The sequence below is a fragment of the Gobio gobio genome (genome assembly GCF_949357685.1).
Source record: "Gobio gobio genome assembly, chromosome: 5".
Lineage (NCBI taxonomy): Eukaryota > Metazoa > Chordata > Actinopteri > Cypriniformes > Gobionidae > Gobio > Gobio gobio.
In genome coordinates, this window is record NC_137101.1 from 31,123,429 (window position 1) to 31,146,431 (window position 23,003).

A 23,003-nucleotide genomic window follows, 5' to 3' on the forward strand; every position below is an offset into this window, starting at 1 on the left:
AATCCGTGTTGTAAAAAGCGCTATAATGAAGGTGACTTGCCTTGACATGACATGCAGGTAAACACATTTTTAAACACACTTTTTTTAGTAAATGTTTTATTTTTATTAAAAAATTTTAAATGATTTACATTTTTTTGTTTTGTTTTACATTTTTATGATTTAATTGCTTAATAGCTTTTCACTAAACTCACAACCCCTGCAGTTCCATCACAACCCCAGTCTGGGAAACCCCGATGTAATGTAATATTTAATGCACTTCATTTTGTTGATAAAGAATGGAATATATATTTCTTTCTCTTTGTATTTTTGTACAAGATTATCCTATTTAAATCAATTTGATAAACAGGTAAGGTCAAAAGTAATCTAAAAAGTATCAAAAAGTAGTCAGAAATGAGTAATCTAGATTATGTTACTACTAATAATAACTAATTTTTTTGTTGTGTAATTTGGAATCGGTAACTGACTACAATTTTTAAGTAATCTACCTAGCATATGTGGGGTAGTTGGCACAGGTGGGGTGAAAGAGGTGACGCAAGGTACGTGTGAAAACAGCAGTCTTTCAGATTGGTGACAGAGTTTTTATATATGAAATGTGTAACTATTGTGACAAGTGTCCCGAGCTCTCATCAGCGTCGCCCTGGAAACGGAGCAGGCACACCTGCACCCGCTCATCATGGGCTGAGCGGTCACACCTGCGCCCCATCAAGCTCTGGCTTTATAAGCAACACAGACAAACACAGAGGTGAGAGATGTCTCCAAAGACTCGGCTAACATAGCGCTGTTATTTCCCCAGACAGCAGTGTGTGACCGCCAGCCCTCACTTCGCACGGACTCCACGGACCCACACAGCACTGCGCACAGAGAGGAAGAGAGAGAGAAGGCCGAGCACCAAGCACTGAGCACCGAGCACCGGAAAACCCCTCACATTTGCTATTTTCCCCACCTTGTTGATTAATAAAATCCACCCTTCTGGGAACTTCCCTCTATCCTCGTGTCGTGTACTTCCTCGTCCCGTCACACTATGCAAACAATACAGTGAGATAAAAGTTTATGAATGTGTTCAGCTTTATGTAAACCCAAGCATTAACTCATGAAAGAGAAGTGTTTAGTAAAGCTATTATGTAAACATTTTATGCAGTTTTTGTCCTCATTGCTAGCTATATATATTTTTATATCAGTATATAGCCAGATTATTACAAATATATTGCAGTATATTGAAAAATATGGGCACTATAGTTTCCCATATTATGAATTCTAATATTGCATTACATTTAGCAGAATTCCCCTATATTTTTGTTTCATAAGGGGTTACAAGGCCAAAGAACCCAAATGTGGTGCTATTCAGGGCCATTTTCTATACTTTCATCAACAACTTGTAATTTTACTGCATATTATGATGAACTCTATAATTTCTGAGAAATGATCTGATGGGTCATGCTGATGAATATGGTCACTGAGCCGTAGGGTTGCCAAATCTGTATTACAAAAACAGCCCATTGGCCATCAAAACTAACCGCAAAACTAACCCAAATTCAAAAATTCAAAACATGCCACTCCCATATACCTATAGTTTAATGATTGTCAACTTGAAAAGCTGTTCTCTGTATAGTAGCAATCCTAAACACAGTCTGTTTTCATAAAGGAGTTTAAAGGAGCTAGCAAAGGCTCCAAACCAGTGTCCCTTCCTGACAAAAATTATTATTAAAAATTATATATTATCTAGCACTGTTACATCACTGGTATGTAAGTGGAGTGAAATATCAGATTAAGCATTTCAGTCAAATATAATTTAATATGGCACACATTTAACCCTCAGAAGAAGAAAAAAACTACCTATGATAAAAGTTTAAAAGTAGCCCAATAGACTTGGCAACCATGTTGAGCTGCGGTGATGTCTGGCATGTGGAAATCAGCCATCAAATGTCATAGAACACAGGGCCCTTTTAATATCATGTGACCACTGTCTTTACATGCATTATCATGCTTTTTCATGCAGAGAGTCACATTGAGATACAAAAATCATACCTTTTTTCTTCTGGGTAAGTGAATGCTCTGATTATTTGATTCATTATTTGATTTATTTAAATTTAAAACTGTCACCTTTTTATAATGCCTTAATTTTTGCTACCTTTCAAATATTAGTCATATTCAATGGAATGTGTAGATTTCATGTCTACACAGACTTTCAATCTCAATGTTAAAAATCCATTATGGAAGTATTATTATTATTATTACATGTTTTAAACATTAATGTTTTAATTTGTAGTATTTTAAAAAATACAATTATTGTGTGAAAATTATGTTTTTATTATTTTTAGTTTAAATTATATTATATTTTATTATATTTTATATATGGCTGTCCAACAGTCATTACTACCAACAAACACTGCACCAAATAAGGTTCAAATGTTACTGTATCGAAACAGCAGTGTCACTTGAGATTAAATGTAAGATTTTTGTAAGATATAAGCAGTGTTGGGTAAGTTACTCTAAAAAGTAATTACTAGTTACTAATTACATCTTCAATAATTAGATTAGTGTAGTAATTACTCCTAAAAGTATTGCATTAATTATTACTTTCTAAAGTCTCAACCAGTTGAACAATACAAGGATGAAACTGCTGTTTTTAATTCTTTCAAATAAATAACATAAAATTGTATTGAGTTAGACCCAACACTGGATATAAGATACTTTTATGAATTGTAAATAAATAAATAAATACATTTACATTAAAAAAGGTATTGTGTGTACTTAATTATAACACTACCTATGGAATTAGCCTTATCAAGAGAAGGAAGTTAGCTATTTTAAAATGGCATTTTCTTCTATGTCCTGCTAAACACAATACATTGAGACATAGTGAAAATGTTTAAAAACATGACAAATGGCATACTTTTTTCTGTTGTAAGTCGTTTAAGGACAAATTACAGAAAGTGTGAAAAGTGTGTTTTAAGTTTTTTTTTTTTTTTATCTAATTCTTTATAAGTCCACAGAGCTCAAAGACAGAGTAATAAAGGCTGTGCTTTCTCCGCAGTACAGTAAGTAGGTGGCTCTGGTGACATTTGCGAAGCCGCATAAAAGCAACAGAAGAAGAAGGTCCCACTTGATAGACAGCTTGGCGATCCAATTACTGACATAGAGCAACCGATTTCTACCAATCAAGGTAAAGTGCTGCTTTGCCCTCCGCCAATCACTGTGCGTCATCTGTGTGTACTTTATCCTGATAGGTCAGACTTCACTGTTTTTTTAGTTGACCGGAAATCAGTCTGTTCACACTCACAGTCCACAGTAGACCTGTGTTCTTTGCTCGTACTGTTACAAACTTCCAAACGTGGCTGTACTTCAGGAATCATGGAGCAAGTGGGGAACAAGTATTTGTGCCAGGATTATTTCAGGTGTTGTTTGTTGTAGTTTAATATTCATGTTAGTAAAGCACGATGTTAGAAGCTTGTACACAACCTTACAAAAACTCTATAACCATGATGTCTAACTTACCATAGTTACAGATATTTTCTGTTCGATACAATACACTTATAATAAAGTATATCATAATAATTATAATATATTAGGATCCCATATTATATTATAAAATAATATGGCATCCCAACAGAGCTCTAAAAATAGCTCCGTCAGTTTGATGCTTTTCTTATTTTGGATGATAGTGATGGTGATAGTTAATAAGTTATTACAAATTAGTAAAAAAGTATTGTATTAATTGTAAGATTTTGACAGAAAATTTGATTAATATTTTTTTCTCTACAATTCATACTGTCTCAGAGAAGCTGTACAGCAAATTATCATGATAGATTTTTGAAAGGGAAGGCAGCACCAGGACAGTGCTGGGTAGATTACTTACAAATTGTAGTACTTTTAGATTACTTCTGACTACTCGCCTATAACATTAAATGTAATAGAATAATATTGTACCATATTGATATGAAATGCAAAGAAAAATGAAATATATTCTGTTCTTTGTTATCAACAATATGGTGCATTAAACATTACATTACATCAGGGCTTCACAGACTGGAGTTTGTGAAGGAACTGCAGGGGGTTTGTGAGTAAATAAAAAAATGTAATATGTGTTTGAAAGACAAAAGCCTTTCTAAGATATAGTAATACATTGTTAAATGACTCACTGCGTGAAAATTCAAATAATAATTGTGTTCTTCAGGAGTTGATTAGATATGCAATGTTGAGAAATCACTGGATTTTTTTCTGTAAATCCTGTGGTCAAATGCTTTGTGGCCTCTCAATATACCATGCAATTATAGCCATCTGACTAGTGGCTGGTATGTGTGTCCAATTTCGCAAAACTAGAAGACTTTATGAAGGTATAAGCAATATGCTTTTTTAGAAAGGAAAATTTATAACCTTTTAAAAAAATAGGGAGAATCAACAATTTATGAATGATTTACTGCCATTGTGTGAATAATATGTAATCAATAAAAAGTAACTGTTGTCTGATTACTAGTATTTGAACATGTAATCTAATCTAATTACAAGTACTTAATTTATGGAACCTGATTGCGTAATCCAGATTACATGTAATCAGTTTCTACCCAGCACTGCCTATCGATTTTAACAATCATTTTTAATCCTGAGAAAATAATAAGTAACATTTGGTTGACATTTCACTCTTCTGTTTGATTTTCTCCATAGCTTTGCGCTCCTCACCGAACATGCAATTTGAGGATGGTATATTCATCAAAGATTACATCAGGATGATGGCGTATATGATCGTGTTGTGTTTCACACTGGCGATTTCATTATCATTCTGGGTCCTGTCTATAACTGCCAGCACATACTATGGTGAGAGCTCACTTTTTCATGCTATGGAGTCACTTATTCATATCTGAATACATGAAGGCTGTGTGAGAAACCAGCCTCATTGGCCAGTCTGTCAGTGTTTGTGTATGACAACAGTATGACAAAGAAAAGATGGTGTTAAAATGTATTGATTACAGTGTGCGTTTCTACAAAGTGCAAAGTTAAGTTCAACATTTATTTTAAAGCTGTAGTCCGTAACTTTTTGCGCTCTAGCGGTTAATAACAGAACTGCATGCGTCTTGCAGAAGAACATTGCAGCCGGAGCAACTTCTCTCTATTTATGTGTATGGCGAGTCACGCAGGGACTGTGCTCCTCCCCAGTGGTTCCTACCAGTCTGGTCTGAATTATTCCCAATATAAACACTTATTATAAGTGTACCATAATGATTCAGGGTAAGACAAAAACACATGTTGTACATTCTCATTATATAGTTTTTGTAAATCTTGAACACAAAAACGTTACGGACAGCAGCTTTAAGCATTTGCTAATAAGTGTGATTTTGTCATTTTAATAATGGGATTTGGCATTTCCAGGCCTAGAAATGTTGCGATACTTAATTTTGAAAGGTAATGTTAAAGTCAGAGAATTCTGACTTTTCATATGCAATTCAATACTGTTTGGCAGGTACTCTGCAGCCAGTATCACCATGGCGGTGGCTGTTCTCAGTGCTGGTCCCTCTTTTCATCACATTTCGAGCCTTTAAACGTAAGAGTCTTGATCATGGTGGTGCCATAGGAGGTGAGGAATATATTTTAAAGTTCAGATGGCTTTATGGCAGGTTAATTTTAATGACACATTTTAGGGTTTCAACACTTGTTACAGATTGTAAAGAGATAGTCCACCAGAATATGATCCAAAGCCGCTCCGTTTATACAAGCACTAAAATAGACATGCTTGGAATCTCACATACAGTATGTACAAAAAAAGCACAAAAGCACAAAACCCTAAAAAATCTCAATTAACCCATCCTATAAAGACTGTAATGCTTCGACCCAGATAACTCTCGTTGAGTAATGAACAATGAAGAGTGTGAAGGCGAAAGTCTGTATTTCACACATTTAATGGATGGTACACAGACACGCGTTGCCTCATGAGGGGTCCACTCTTGTATAGCGTTACAAATAAAATAAACAATATTATCATGGGAAGGTAGAGCAAGACTGAACATCTACCGTGGTTCTCTCATTACACTGAAGATACCGCGCTTCTGCGTCACAAGCACGCAGCGCACGTTAAGAGTCAAGGGATGAGTCTCTTAAAGGGCCCACCGCACAATAATGTAGTGTATGCAAAAACATAGTTTTGGCCGTTACAAGACCTAGAACATTTTTGGGGCGCCTGACTTGCCTCTACTTTTCTTTGTTTTTCTCACCCATTCTAGCAGTTAGCATCAAGTGTCATATATAATTTTAAACAGGAGAACATGAAGTTTCCATCTAGCTCATTTGAAGTCCCAATTTTACATTTATTTAGTCTGAGAATGGATTCAATTAATAGAATTTTAAGAAAAACAGCAGCAAAAATGTGGTGTATTACTGAGAACTCAAACAGAACTTCTTGAAGTTTGGATTATTTCCTTTAGTAAGTTAGACTTTGTTGTTTTAGACTTCCAGATGAATTTTTTTCTACATGTAACAATCCAAGTTATAGCCATTTATTATAATATTATTCTAGGCATTTTTGAGTGAAAGCAGGCGTATTTTATTTACTGACAATGTAGATGTGTCCAAAAAGTTCAAAGGATGGGACTAATGATCAACAATCGTTTCTGTTTGGCTCAGGGGAACAACCCACACTGTAAAAAAAATTAAGGTTGTACAACAAAAAAAATCTTTGTACCAATTTCCCCTAGTTTTTGTTGTTGTACGGACTGAAAATAAGTTGTCTGTGACATACAGTTTTTTTAGTTGAGTCAACTTCACATTATTTGTTTTCTGGAGATATGCAACTATTCTGTAACAAATCTTTTGACTGTTTCTGGAGAGATGCAACTATTATATAACAAATCTTTTCTAATTGAGCCAATTCAACATTTTGTGTCTATTGGAAACAGAAGTTCTTATTAAGGATTAACAGGTTCAGAAAATTTGTGGTCACCATTTTGGTGATGAGCGTTTCAGATTTTTTTACAGTGTACATGCGTTTCCTTGATGAATCATTGCTGCAGATTTTGAATCAATACACATCCACGCTCACCACGGAGCCTCTGAATAATAAATCACGAGAATTGATTTACAAAAATTTATTTTTTAAACCAACTTAAACCCTAGAAAGTAAATATAAGACAAAATGACAAATACACAATCCATCTTCAGCTGGATACATGAGGAGGATACCTGTGTAAAGTTTTAGATGCAATGATGTTGAAAAATCAAATCCTTTCAAGCTTGAGTAAGCAACCATCTCAGAGAACTATTTCATCAAGAGCACCCTCAGCCACCATCACACAAATTTGTTAACTTTCAAATAATATAATCTATGTATCACTATAAACTGTATAAATTGTAGCCTGACACTTAAATATGAATTAGTTTAACTCCCTCTTCCCAAATGTCTTTTGAGATTTTGACTCCCTGCTTATCTTCCCAGGCAGGGCCAAAGTAGCTTTTTAACTGAATTACACTATAAGAATAAATTCTAAAATATAAAAAAAAACTATGTTTGACTTAAGGTCACATTATTTGGCCAAAATTTCATATTTCAAATAATTTGAAATTAGCAATTACAACAAAAGTGTATTTTATACTATTAAACATTTTTGTAGTGATTATCAAAAATGCGTGGAATTATGCGAATATGAACTTCAAGCACTTAGAAACCATACTATGGATTTAAAGGGAACCCCTCTGAGACAGCTTGTCATAAGCCCCAAACCTTTTCATGAATGTTTACATTTCTTATTCAATGTGATTTTTTTTTTTTTTTACATATAAAACCTGCATGGTTTTCTTGAGGAAATGTATCTAACGAAAGGAAGTCATTTCTTAGCATTATTATTGTCAGCCTATGGTTATAATAATATACTTTAATGTTATCTTTCCTTTCTTTTCAGTCAAATCCACATTCAGCTGGAAATGTCCATAGTCCACCTGTTCTTTATCTTCCAGCACACAGTCTTTGGCTTTGAGGAAGCAGTACTGTAGGCCTGTCACGATTGTTTGATCTAATCATGATTATTTGTGATAACCACAATCATTGGGCAGTTTCTAATACACATATTTCCGAATATAGAAATGCCATGAAATCATAATTTATTTGTTCCAGCAGTATATGAAATGAGAAATGAATTTGAGGCCAAGCTAGGTGCCTGTATCCATGCAAATACAAGGCTTGAACATGCATTGCGCATTGCAAAGGGGTTTCCTGTTATTTGGGATTCATGCGTGCATCCCTATTGTAATTATGGGTCCAAGCACCAAAGGTGCTGGAACCCTGCTGTATTTGGACTGTTTTGCCAATTATTATTTTTCGGCCCTAAAAAATGGCTACCAGCAGCCAAACAGATTTCACCTGACAATAACTGAATGGGCCACCATTACAATAATGGAAATAATTGCACATTGTGTGTAAATGAGTGTGTGTACCAATTTTTTTTTAACCATCCAGAAGGTGGCGTCATGATAAGCAACTTTACGTTTTTGCTAAAAATTCTTAAATCCTTGCCCAGAATTTTACTGGGGCAGCATGGGCATCTTTAATTTCTTACATTTATATAGCGCTTTTCTAGGCACTCAAAGCGCTTTACATATAGAAGGGGGGAATCACCTCAACCACCAACAATGTGCAGCCCCTGGATGATGCGGTGGCAGCCATATTGCGCCAGAACGCGCATCACACACCAGCTGATTGGTGGAGAGGAGGCCGAGTGATGAAGCCAAATGTGTATATATATATATATATATATATATATATATATATATATATATATATATATATATATATATATATATATATATATATATATATATATATATATATAGGGATGAATAGGAGGCCATGATGGACAGGGGCTAATGGGCAAATTTGGCCAGGATACCGGGGTTACACCCCTACTCTTTATCGAAGGAAATCCTGGGATTTTTAATTACCACAGAGAGTCAGGACCTTGGTTTAACATCTCATCCGAAGGATGAGATCTTTGTACCTTATTTATCCTTTAAAGGTTCATAGTAGTACTTTAAGGTACATATTACTACTCTAAATTCAATTCAATTCAAATTTATTTGTATAGCGCTTTTCACAATACACATTGTTTCAAAGCAGCTTTACAGAAAGTGCATTTCATAGATGTACAGTAAAAATGTTAGAAAGACAATGTTAAAGAATAATGTTCGAAAAAGTTAATCAATCGTGTATTAATTTAGGCCATAACAACGCTGGCGTTGAGTCATCTCTTCACAGGCGTCGAGTCGTCTCATCACAGGTGTCGGGGCATCCGAAGTCTCCATGAGAGGCTGGATACAAACTGGAGCTGATGAACTATTTACCTCGGGACTAGTGTCCCGAGATAACAACAGAAAAGCAGATGGGAAATGATTAGCGTAGCTGCTGTTCAGAATATTATATTAATGCTTTTGATCCGATTTAACTGTAGTATAAAAAGATTATAATGTGAATGCTTGGCTAAAGAGATGCGTCTTTAATCTAGTTTTAAACTGGGACAGCGAGTCTGAACCTCGGACAATATCAGGAAGACTATTCCAGAGTTTTGGAGCCAAATGTGAAAAAGCCCTCCCTCCTTTAGTGGACTTAGATATCCTAGGAATGACCAGAAGCCTAGAGTTTAGTGATCTTAAAGAGCGCGATGGATTGTAGGGCGATAGAAGATCCGTTAGATAAATGCACCTTTGGTGGACAATATCTTTGGGCACCTCACGATCCAAGCCAACTGACTTCTGATTCTGGGAATCATGATCCCATTCTAAAACAATTCTTGCTCTACATTATTTAAAGGTCCCATGGTATGGCAATTTTCTATTATTTTATAATGTTTCCTGAGTGTTCCTTGATATTGATGTCATGATATTGATGTTGATATTGACAGCTTGTTGACTGATGTAAAGGTATAGGATATGGTAGTGCAAAAAGATGTAATTTAAGGCAAATAAGACTGTAGGTTCTATTGGAGTTTTCTCTGTATTTTGTTTCTCTGGTCACCTTTATTTTGATTTTACTTTCTGCATATCATTCATATTTGACACTATGTATATAGTTCTCATTAATTAATTTATATTTGTAACAGTATCTCCTTCACATTAAAATGGATCAGCGAATGTTTGTTACTGTCAATACTGGTAACTGTTCGTAAGAAAAGCACAATAAAGTATTGATCAAACAACAACAACCACAACAAAAATAATAATTGCGAATTTTTCACTCAACCTCACAGAAAATTATCCGAAATCCCTAGGTTAATAATTATAAGAAAAATGTTAAAGTTTGGTATTTGGATGGCTATAACAGGGTCTTTTAAAAAAGAATATGTCGGTGACCAAGTGTAGTTGCAACATTTTGGAGATCTGGCAAATAGATGGCACTTTTTTTTTTTTCCAACATCTTGATGTTGCTGCAAATGGACTTTACTGTACTGTTGATGATGTGACTAGATTAATAAATTGCAAATAAACAAATTTTCCTCTTCTTTGCAGCGCTGCTGGTTGGCTTTGTTCTTACTATGGCCAACATGAGCTTTTTTGCATCTTTGTTCACCTTTTTCGTCACATCCACCAAACTAACCAAATGGAAAGGGGACATCAAAAAACAAATTGATCCAGATTACAAAGAAGGTAAGTGGCTACTCAACAATTCAGATATTTGGTCATTATTTCTATCTTTTTTTGGTTTAATTTGAATAGCCAAGGAAATCTCTATTTTTGTTGCTTGTCTTGTGTTTCCACTCACTGAATGAGTGCATGAAAGGTCATTCTACAAGACCATAGACATTAGTTGTATTTAAATACTTTCTGTGCAATTCACGTTACTTTTAACATAAGGCAGGGATGTGATTCTGAATTTATATGGATTTCTGTATTTTCCGCCCTGTAAAATGTATGGGGGCTGCTGGTTGCTGTATGATGATTGAAATTGCGAAATGGCCTTAAAGCTGCACTATGTAAGTTTTCCATCCACTAGAGGTCGCCTGTTCAAAACAAAGGCGTAGTTTGATGACGCCATGTTTGAGCGCAGAATCTTGGGACATGTGGTCTTCACCTCACAGCCGGTGGAAAATAATCGGAATAGGACTCGGGCAGAAATCATGTTCATGGATGCGATTATTAACGTTACTGTAGTATGAAGCAGAGCAGGACCGTGTTGTGGTAGCTGAGCAAGGCCGCTGGAGCGATTGTTAATAAGAAGAGCGGAACACACACCTCGCGAGCAGCGGGGCTGTTATTATGGCACAGTCGCCGGCGCCACTTCCGCTTTTCCGGTCATGAGTATGAGGTAGGGGTCGACCGATATGCGTTTTTCAGGACCGATGCCGATACCGATTATTACAGATCAAGTAGACCGATAACCGATATTTTGAACCGATATATGTGTCTAGTGTGAAAATGAAAATTGATGTCAAAATTAAGAATAAAAAGGCCTCTGACAAAGACTCCCTTTAAATTATTTTACCATATCTTTAATTGGAAGAACTGTTAATATTAACAACATTTATATTTAGAATAATAACATAAAAAGTGCATGGATCATCCAGCGGCATTCTGTAAACATTTTGTAAACCTTAAAGAAGTGACCATCAATGGATTAAATAAAAACACACACACACACACACACACACACACACACACACACACACACACACACACACACACACACACACACACACACACACACACACACACACACACACACACACACATGTTGTAATATGTTATATTTAGCATTTTATTTGCTTTATTTATACCCCAAATCGCATGAAAATCACACTCAACCCGTAGTCTATTTGTGTGTTTATTGATTCTCTTTATTTTTTGTGTAGAAGCTTTTGTTTGACTGTTTATCACGGAGCTAAAACCAGGAAGTGTACAGGACAGCCAGAAACATGCCATGTGAGATTGACAGCTATTCAGAATGAGAGAGCGCGGAGATCACTGACGCAAATCAGAGACAGCTCGATCTAAACGCTCTTAGCTCATCAGATCGCATAATTCAGTGAGAAATAATAGAAATGGTATTCTGTATAATGAAATATTTTGCAATCATGTGAGAACAAAGCAAAATCTCTTCAAATATGCACAATTTTTGAGTACAAGCCCTAATGGACGCTGTTCAGTGAAGCTATGTGAACACAAATAACCCTCAGCGGCAGCAGACGTGAGTGAATTCATTCGTGTTGATACTCTATTCACAAAATAACGTTAAGATGGCTGAATGGCGAGCAGCTAAAATAGGTTTTAGTTACACTAGCACCGATGTGAGGCTATTTTCAACTCTCATGCTGTTGTTCCAAGTAGCTAATTAAAGCTATCACTGCAATGACGGACATTGACTGGGAATTCACAGTATAACTGGAAACGGGGTTGCTTGTCATTAAATAGATTATATTGAGGTGTTTTGCAACTTCAGTGTAGTGATCTCCGTGCATATGGAATTCTGGCCGTTTGTTGTGGTAACGGAGAGGAGCGATGGTATCGTTAACGGAGTCCCAGTTATCATCAAGAGAGACTAACGTTACGAGGATACAGTGATCTTTTCAAAAGGTATTTGAAGTATCTGATTGAAGATGGAGACGATCGTTAACTCATGTATCACTACAAGTTGATAGTGATCACTGCTGCCTTACCTTTGCGTGATCACTGCGCAGCGCAGCTCCTGTTAGCAAGTGCTTTCGGGGTGAGAGCGCAACATTTTCAGTGCCTTCAGCCTTCCACGTTGATTGGCCGGACTCGTGACTCCCAACAAATCAGATGGGTGATGGGCGGTCATTAGTCTAGGTCACAGAGCGGTGCGCTCTGACAGAGGTGGCTGGATCAGAGCCAGATTGCGCGCATTTCAAAATTAAATTATTTTATCGGCAAATCGGTTTTGAAAATGACTGATACCGATAACCATAGAAATGCTTAATATCGGCAGCGATAATCGGCCACGCCGATAATCGGTCGACCCCTAGTATGAGGTAACACAGCTCTGTTTATCATATTAGATACGTCTGAGTGTGTTGAAAATTATGTTGTGACGTTACTCTGTGCGTTCGCTTGGCGGCTGCTATGACACTTGTTGCACACTGCAGTAAGAGTAAAGCGTTTCTGCAAAATAAAGCCGGAAACCGCGGGTAACGCAGAAATGATGCAATTGACAGGCGACATCCTCACACGTCCCGGTTCCTTGGTTAAAATAGCAATTTTCTCACGATTTACAAATAGTTGGAAACATTTGGGATATTGTAAGTACTCAACTGGATAAAATATATAACAATATAACACTGGCCTAGTGGTTTTTGGATATTTTACTGAAAAAAATTTACATAGTGCACCTTTAAACAATTACTAAAAGTGCTAAATGTTACTTTTCTTTATTTTATAGATAAATTAATAAATAAAATCAAACTCCCTAATGCCTCCCCCAATCACATTTAGAGAAAAAGTCGTTGCGTTACGAATTTTTGGCGGATAATAGCCAAACAGTGCCTGAGATTATCATTGTCGTAGTTCATATGTTGTTGTTCCAGCCATGACATACAATCAATCACTCTTTTGCTTTTGGGGTATCTTCGTCATTGCTGGTTGGGACAAAATCTCTGATTATCATGGAAAAGATACCTTTTATCATTTGTCGCATTGTCACATCGCATTTGGTTAGGGCTAGGGTTGCACCGAATCCAGATTTTTGGGGTTCGGCCGAATACCGAATCCACTGGTTAAGATTCGGCTGAATCCGAAACCGAATACCGAATCCTTCTCCCATCCTCAGTCCATTATCACAGTAAATACATTAACGAAGTAAACAACGTCCACAGCAGTGTTGGGATGCTATTGACCATTTAACCATTAACCGAAAGTAAGAACTTTGACCGATTAATACTATCAGTTAAACGGTTTAAATGTTTTTAACGATTTTTTGTTTGTTTGTTTTTTGATGCAGGTGTAACCCTGTTGAAATATATTCATTAGTATAAGATATAAACGTTTGAATAAATAATTTCATAGTTTAATAAATACAATTTAAGGTAAAAAAAAAAAAGTTAAGATTCCTTGACCAGCAATAAAGTTATGATTTTGCTCTATGAGAGAAAAACCTATTGGGTAATGTTCATGGTTTACTGAATACAGCATTTAAAATGTTAATTATTTGTTGGGTAATAATGTATGTTGAAATGCTTTAAATATGCCTGTAAGAATAGGAAGAAAAAGTTACACAAATGTTTTGTGAATTTATTTTATTTCTGAAAGTTTGTGTATGAGCCAATCACAGCGGAGGTCAAGGTACACAGTACGGGAGACGAACGGGGGGGTTTTGCGCGAAAAGGAAAACACGGTTGCGGTGAATGCAATGCACGCACGAGATGAGTGAAAGTGTTCAATAAGGACTCCTATACCAATCGTTAATGGTGATACTTCTGTCTGTGTGAGTGGTAAACTCATTACAGTAAGACAGATATAAGTTTAAGTTAGCCGCTGATTTAGTGGTTACGTTTTGCATGGACTTTGCTGACAAGCTTGCGGCCAGCGACCTCGATTAGTAAAGCCTGTGTGGAGACTGACGATGATCAAAGACCCTGACGGAGCCGGATAGCGTTATCGAGTGGTGGACTTTGCTGAGATTGTCTACCATGTGAATCTTCTCTTCCTGTCTTTTCTTCAATGCGAATCCTCTCGTCCTGTCTTCTGCTGCTGACGCCTTTGATCTTGTGCACGTGAGGTTACATTCACATTGAGTAAAGGTACCATTTTTTGTTTGGCCTATGTGGTGAAGCAGCCATTCGGTTTAAGGCTACAACGCACCCGAGCTACATTCAGGCCTGCATCAGCTGAACATTTAAAGGGTATTTCATATTAAGCTAGGGGTTTTTGCCGGCTATTTTATTTTCTTGGGCCCTTTTGTTTGATATGTGAATTGGAATGCATTTGTGATTTGAAAAGTGAGTTTAACCAGATATATTTAATTTCTGACCTTTTTCTGAGTAAATCTGGTATACTTTTTTATAAAACAGTTGTGGTTAATGACTCTTTTGATATTTGAAGTTAATTAAGAAAAGAGTAAAATTGTGATTTTAAATTGGAAAGTGTTTCTAGAATAAAAGTAATTCCAGGACATTTCATTTCCTGTAAAAGTGTAAATATTAGTGCTTAATTAGTGATTTAAAAGGGAACAAGCATTTCATGTAATAAGTTAGTTATATTCACACACAAGTAAAACATGGATAAGTTTATTAGTGAAACCTCAATTATTTGATTAAATAAGTATTTAAAGAACTCAGGATAGCCACCTCTCACTATAGTCAAGCACGCTAGAGAGGCGCTACATAAAATGGAGGCACCGCTGGGATTATTAGTGTGGGTTTCTTGTTTTGTTTTGTTTTTTCTCCCTTGTTTAGTTTACACAATTAGCATTCTGAAGCTTTAAATAGCGCTAATTGATAAGCTAATATGGCACGTATGAAAGGGCTAGTATCAGAATTAAAAGGATGGTGCCGTGGCGAGGCATTAGACGAGGCTCATGCAGTTCTGGTGCTCATGCAAGAAGATGTAGACCCAAGTGCAATAGAAGAGACAATGCAAACTGTGAAGTGCTTGGGACGTGTGCGAGTCAGAGGCCGAACTTTCAACAGCCAACTAAACCTATACTTGGTCTTGTGTGAATGTAAGGAGGAAGTAAAAGGTGAAATTGTTCCCATTGAAGTGCTTCCTATTGATGGTGGAAGGTCGTGGCCCGTTATCATAGCAGATCCAGCTACACAAGCCAGTACACCAGTTTATATGTCCGGAACGCAACATGCTCCAGGTAAACATGTTGAAGGCCTTCACACATTGTTCCCAGAAGATGAAGCTGCTGCCAAGTCAACAGAGGCCATCCTGCGAGCTGTAAGTGATTTACTTGACAAGACATCCAAGTCCTCAAATGAGCACGGAAGTTATCGCCGCCTACGAACTTTCTCTGGGTTGCTGCCCACCCCAGCTGGAGAAGAGCAGTTCGACCACTGGTTGGGTCAAGCACGGCTCATGGTGGAAGAGTGTGAATGCTCTCACAAAGAGAAGAGGCGGAGACTGATGGAAAGTCTCAGAGGCCCGGCGCTAGACATTGTAAAAGCAGCCAGAGCCAGTGATCCTGATGTGGGCCCCGAAGACTGCTTAGAGGCCCTAGAGCATGCTTTTGGGACAGCAGAGTCCGGGGAGGAGTTGTATTTTGCATTTCGTTTACTACAGCAACAACCAGGTGAGAAGCTGTCGGACTTCCTCAGACGTCTAAAACAGTCGTTGAATAGGGTGGTGCAAAGAGATGGTCTCCCCCTTGGATGTAGAGTAAGACTCGACCAATTGTTGCGTGATGCGATAGCCTCTGATCTGATGTTAGTTAACCTATGTTTAAGAGAGAGGAGAGCAAAGCCCCCAACCTTTCTCCAGTTGTTAAAAGAGATACGCACAGAAGAGGAATATGAGGCCTCACGAAAGAAGATTACTCCTGTCATCCAAGGTGGAAATGTAAGGCAGAATGCTGATGTTAAACAGACTGAAATTCAGAACCTGAAGGCTGAGATCAAAGAACTTAAGGCCTTGGTTGCTGCTGTCGTGTCTAAGCCAGCCCACGACACATCAGTTAGCAGTGAGAAAATTCCCCCAAATGTAGTGTACAGTGAGTGCAGTTCGGACGGTGAGATAGCAGCTTTGAAAAAACAAATGAAGTGCTTGCAACAGAAAGTAACAAATAAAGTAGCTGAACCTCAAGCTGCCGTTTCAGCTGTGAATACCTCAAAACCAGTAGCCAGCTCCCCACAACGATCGTTCAAAGTATCGGAGGAACACTTCTGTTATCGATGTGGTGAGAATGGGCATTTTGCAAGGGAGTGCCAAAGCCCAGAAAACCAGGCTAAAGTTATCAAGAGACTTATCCAAGCTTTGAAGCTGTCCAAGAACAACCAGCCGTCAAGTGATGCAACAGCTAATGCAGTTAACTGTTCTGTTGAGAAAAGTACAGCAGACATGCCTGAGGGTGTGCAAATTCCCGATGGCTTAGTTGGGCCGCCTAGTCTGGTGCTGCTGAAGGTTAATGGACAACCCTGCACTGCTCTGTTAGATAGTGGCTCTCAAGTGACGATCATTTTTGAACCCTGGTACTTGAAGTACTTGTCTGATATCCCCATTCAGCCAGTATCTGGTCTTTCGCTGTGGGGTTTAAGTGAGTCTGGGGCTAGCTACCCTTACCGTGGCTACGTGGTAGTTGATGTGGAGTATCCAGCTGAGGTGTTGGGAACCAGTCAGACTGTAACTGCCCTAGCTCTCATATGTCCAAACCCTAGGACTGAAGATAAGACGTCTGTCATTGTGGGCACCAATGCAAGCCATGTTAGACGTTTGGTGAATCAGTGCAAGGATAATGGCATTGATGTCACCCAAACACTAGGCCTTCGTGTTCATGTCAATGAAGATCAACCTGCTCTATAGGGTGTTGCAGTCCCAGTCCAAGAGGAGGAGGCTGGCCCTGTCCGATGGGTGGGTCCAGGTCCCTTGGTCTTACCCCCAGAGGGTGACACTCAGGTTGTGTGCAAAGTCGAGCTGAAGAAGCCTGTTGCTCAAGAAATCCTGATGATAGACTCCTCACCTGCAGCTGCCTTACCTGCTGATGTGATTTTTCATCCCATGGTTGTGCCCAGCGGGGCATTGGATGTCAACAGTTTGAGAGTACTACTAAAAAATGACTCCTCAAGAGAAACTTCCATACCTGTGGGAACAGTGATTGGATGCATGTACCACATTGATTCAGTTGCGACGATTCCCCCTAAGGAGACTGCTTCCTCTGACTTTGATGAGAACATGATCAACTTTGGGGACTCTCCTATCTCAGAACAATGGAAGGACAGATTACGTAAGAAACTGGCTCAGAAGTCTCATGTATTCTCAATGCACAAGTGGGACGTGGGATTAGCAAGAGGAGTAGAGCACAGAATCCGACTTTCTGATTCCCGGCCTTTCCGTCAACGATCATGCCGGCTAGCCCCTGCAGATATCGAAGATGTGAGAAAGCATTTACAAGAACTGCTGCAGGCAGGGATCATAACAGACTCACAAAGCCCCTATGCATCCCCAATAGTTGTAGTCAGAAAGAAGACTGGTGCTATTAGGATGTGCATAGATTACCGACTGTTGAATAGCCGAACCATCCCTGACCAGTACACAACACCATGCATTGAAGATGCACTGAATGCATTAACAGGGAGTCAGTGGTTCTCTGTGCTGGATTTGCGCTCAGACTACTACCAGATAGCTATGTCCGAAGAGGACAAAGAGAAGACGGCATTCATTTGTCCTTTAGGATTTTTTCAGTTTGAACGAATGCCTCAAGGCATTACTGGGGCACCAGCAACCTTTCAAAGGTTGATGGAAAAGGCTGTCGGTGACATGAACCTCTTACAAGTGCTGGTGTACCTGGACGACGTGATAGTGTTTGGGAAAACTCTCGAGGAACACGAAGAGAGACTGCTCAAGGTCCTAGATCGTCTCTGTGAAGTTGGGCTGAAACTCTCAGTGGACAAGTGTCAGATCTGTCTGCCAAGGGTCAAGTATCTGGGGCACATTGTGTCTGCAGATGGAGTTGCCCCTGATCCAAACAAGATTGAGGCCGTTACTACATGGCCCATGCCCACAATCTTTCCTAGGATTTTGCGGTTATTACCGCCGATTCATTCAGAACTATTCTGAAATTGTTAGACCACTGACTGAACTCACAAAGAGATATGCTCCAACTCAGAAGAGAAATAAGTATGTCCACGATGTGAACAAAGTCTACTTGAAAGAATCGGAGCCGTTCGGGAAAAGATGGGACAAATCCTGTACAGATGCGTTTCATCACATAATTCACCATCTGACACATGCACCTGTCCTGGCATTTGGCAATCCACAACATCCATACATCCTGCATGTGGATGCCAGCTTGAAGGGTCTTGGTGCTGTTCTTTACCAAGAACATCCTGAAGGTCTGAGACCAGTTGCCTTTGCAAGCAGGAAAGTTAGCTCTGCAGAGAGAAACTACCCCATACATCAGCTGGAATTCTTGTCACTCAAGTGGGCAGTAGTCGACAAATTCCACGACTATTTGTATGGGGCAAGATTCACCGTACGTACTGACAACAACCCACTCACATACGTGCTGTCCACCGCCAAGCTCAATGCGGTGGAGCATCGCTGGCTAGCTGCCCTATCTACATACGAGTTTGATGTGCAGTATCGCCCTGGCCGACAGAACATTGATGCCGACCTTTTGTCAAGGAACATGCAAGAGGAGGACGACAATGGGTTGGTGAATATACCTCAGTCTGGAGTGAAAACCATCTGCAAGAGAGTCTGCATCTCAGAGTCTGCAGGCAGTACACCAGTCTGTGTTGTTCAGCTTGGAGCATCTCCCCACTCTGTTCCTGACCTGTATGCATTTCCCACACACATGGAGTTAAAGTCTTTGGAACTCATGTCTAAACTGACTCTCAGGAAGGCTCAGGAAGAGGATAAAACCATTGGACCGTCCATCCAAGCCGTCAAGCATGGGCGTTGGCAAGAGGAGGGGAACATGAGTCCTGAGTTGTCCAGATTGAAAAGGGAAGCTGGGAAGCTAGCAATGAAAGATGGATTACTGTATCGATACAGCAAGAGACCATCCGGAGAGGTGATCAGTCAACTCCTCCTGCCGAGCGAGTTCCTGGAGATGGTTATGCGGGCCATGCATGATGACCTGGGGCACCTTGGACAAGAGAGAACTGTTGACCTGCTCCAAAGTATATTCTTTTGGCCTAGGATGTCAATGCAAGTGGAAGAATATATCAAGAACTGTGGGGAGTGTGTCACTCACAAGACCCCTATACAGAGAGCTGCTCCATTGCACCAGATCGTAAGCCATGGGCCTATGGATTTGGTGTGCATGGACTTTCTTTCCATGGAGCCTGACTCCAAAGGCATAAGTAACGTGTTAGTGGTCACGGATCATTTCACGAGATACGCTCAGGCTTTCCCAACTAAAAGCCTGAAGGCCCAGGTTGTAGCAAAGGTCCTGGTTGAGAAATATTTCATACATTATGGACTGCCTTCAAGGATCCATTCAGATCAAGGAAGAGATTTTGAGAGCCGTTTGATCCGAGAACTGTTGACCTTGATGGGGATACGCAAGTCGCGGACAACGCCGTATCATCCGCAAGGTGACCCGCAGCCAGAAAGGTTCAACCGAACTCTGCTCTCTATGCTAAATACGTTAGGCCGGGAGAAGAAGCGTACGTGGAGTCAACATGTGCCTCACCTGGTCCACGCATACAACAGCACCAAGTGTGATGCCACAGGGTACTCTCCTTACCATCTGATGTTTGGCAGAGAGGCGAGACTTCCTGTTGACTTGTGCTTTGGAACATCCCCAGATGGCATAGAAGAGGCGTCTCACACCCGATATGTCACCAAGCTGAAGGAAGACTTGAAGCAAGCCTACAAGTTAGCCTCTAATGCTGCAGACAAACGGCACCAGAGAAACAAGAGGTTGTATAATCGCCAAGTTACCTTTCAGTCCATAGAGATCGGTGACAGAGTACTCCTCCGGAATCTTGGCCTGAGAGGCAAGCACAAACTGGAAAGCAAGTGGAGTCCTGATCCGTATATTGTCATTGGAAAGATGCCAAACCTACCTGTGTTCAAGATCAAACGAGAGGATGGAAGGTTAGGTACAAAGACTATACACAGGGATCACCTTCTTCCAATTGGACAGCTGGTGAGAATGCCACGCACTGACCAGGATTCTGATCTGCCTGAGAAACCCAAGACCAGAGCAGACACTCGTAAGAGAAGTCAAAGGGACTCAAGACCAGAGACTCAGGAGTTATTGGAGTTTTTGGATTCATCCTCTGACATGGAGTATTATGTTCCTCACCGTGTCACTCGGAGAGAGCCTGTACCAAGGGTGCTGAATACTGCCAGGCCAGTAGTTGAGTTAGAAGATGACCCTGAAACACAACATGAAAATGACCCTGAAGTTGAACATGTTCATGAAAATGATTCAGACCCCGAAGAGGTTGATCACAACTCTGAACCGGAATCTGAGGATGAGGAGTATGATCCAGAAGTAGGTCTGGAAGAGACTAGTGAAGCTGGATCGGAGTCTGAACAAGAAGTATCTGAGGTCCAAGAGGATAGAAGGCAGCCCAGCTCTGAGCCTAGACCTAAGAGAACTGTCAAACCAACTATTAAACTTATCTATGATGAGCCTGGTAGATCAAGAGATGAGCCTTTGACCATAGTTCACAGAGGGATAGTCATTAAAATAGGAAAACACTAGACACTGTAGTTATTATGCCCTTAGGACTCCTTTGTTAGTTTATTAGTGTCTGATGAGGACACACAGACATTTAAAAGGGGGAGGGTGTAACCCTGTTGAAATATATTCATTAGTATAAGATATACACGTTTGAATAAATAATAAATATGCCTGTAAGAATAGGAAGAAAAAGTTACACAAAAGTTTCGTGAATTTATTTTATTTCTGAAAGTTTGTGTATGAGCCAATCACAGCGGAGGTCAAGGTACACAGTACGGGAGACGAACGGGGGGGTTTTGCGCGAAAAGGAAAACACGGTTAAGGTGAATGCAATGCACGCACGAGATGAGTGAAAGTGTTCAATAAGGACTCCTATACCAATCGTTAATGGTGATACTTCTGTCTGTGTGAGTGGTAAACTCATTACAGTAAGACAGATATAAGTTTAAGTTAGCCGCTGATTTAGTGGTTACGTTTTGCATGGACTTTGCTGACAAGCTAGCGGCCAGCGACCTCGATTAGTAAAGCCTGTGTGGAGACTGACGATGATCAAAGACCCTGACGGAGCCGGATAGCGTTATCGAGTGGTGGACTTTGCTGAGATCGTCTACCATGTGAATCTTCTCTTCCTGTCTTTTCTTCAATGCGAATCCTCTCGTCCTGTCTTCTGCTGCTGACGCCTTTGATCTTGTGCACGTGAGGTTACATTCACATTGAGTAAAGGTACCATTTTTTGTTTGGCCTATGTGGTGAAGCAGCCATTCGGTTTAAGGCTACAACGCACCCGAGCTACATTCAGGCCTGCATCAGCTGAACATTTAAAGGGTATTTCATATTAAGCTAGGGGTTTTTGCCGGCTATTTTATTTTCTTGGGCCCTCGTGTTTGATATGTGAATTGGAATGCATTTGTGATTTGAAAAGTGAGTTTAACCAGATATATTTAATTTCTGACCTTTTTCTGAGTAAATCTGGTATACTTTTTTATAAAACAGTTGTGGTTACTGACTCTTTTGAAATTTGAAGTTAATTAAGAAAAGAGTAAAATTGTGATTTTAAATAGGAAAGTGTTTCTAGAATAAAAGTAATTCCAGGACATTTCATTTCCTGTAAAAGTGTAAATATTAGTGCTTAATTAGTGATTTAAAAGGGAACAAGCATTTCATGTAATAAGTTAGTTATATTCACACACAAGTAAAACACGGATAAGTTTATTAATGAAACCTCACTTATTTGATTAAATAAGTATTTAAAGAACTCAGGATAGCCACCTCTCACTATAGTCAAGCCCGCTAGAGAGGCGCTACACATGGTTAAGAAAAATATGCTGTATAGCGTTATTTGTTCACTCACGGAGCGCGTCGACATGTAGCCTACGTGCAACCACAAACCAGATATATCTCGCAAAATGAAGCAATGGAAAAGCTTACTGTGTGGGACCATTTCGACAGAAAAATACAGCAGTAGTACAAGCTTTGTATCTTTGTATCTTTGTATCAAGCTTTGTAATCTCTGTATTCCCGGGACATCAGTGCCATCTGAAGCCTTGTTTAAGGCTTTTAATAGTGTGGTTTTGGTCAAGTTTACTAAAGTAAACATTGTCGCGTATGTTCTTCTCGCTTCTGTTTCCTGATGGTTTATAGAAAAATTACCCCGAGTCGTCCTCTGTCGTTTCAAAGAACAACACAACGTAGAGCGCAGGGTCAGCCGAGGCTCGCGTGCTGCGGA

General features: G+C 39.3%; 1 protein-coding gene across 12 annotated transcripts in view; it reads left to right on the top strand.

Annotated features, from left to right (window-relative positions):
- Positions 1 to 1,970: 1,970 nt before the first annotated feature.
- The window catches only part of tmem19 (transmembrane protein 19), a 33,429-nt gene continuing 12,396 nt past the window's right edge, over positions 1,971 to 23,003 (top strand). For 2 of the 12 annotated variants that reach the window (XM_079817882.1, XM_079817878.1), the window contains exons 1-5: positions 1,995 to 2,039; positions 3,035 to 3,163; positions 4,663 to 4,812; positions 5,456 to 5,569; positions 10,480 to 10,617. In XM_079817882.1, coding sequence (XP_079674008.1) covers positions 4,683 to 4,812; positions 5,456 to 5,569; positions 10,480 to 10,617 — 382 coding nt within the window. In that variant the 5' untranslated portion in view covers positions 1,995 to 2,039; positions 3,035 to 3,163; positions 4,663 to 4,682. Of the gene's footprint in view, positions 2,040 to 3,034; positions 3,164 to 3,237; positions 3,396 to 4,662; positions 4,813 to 5,455; positions 5,570 to 10,479; positions 10,618 to 23,003 lie in introns of those variants that run through there. The other 10 variants (XM_079817873.1, XM_079817875.1, XM_079817884.1 and 7 more) reach the window with 9 other exon arrangements.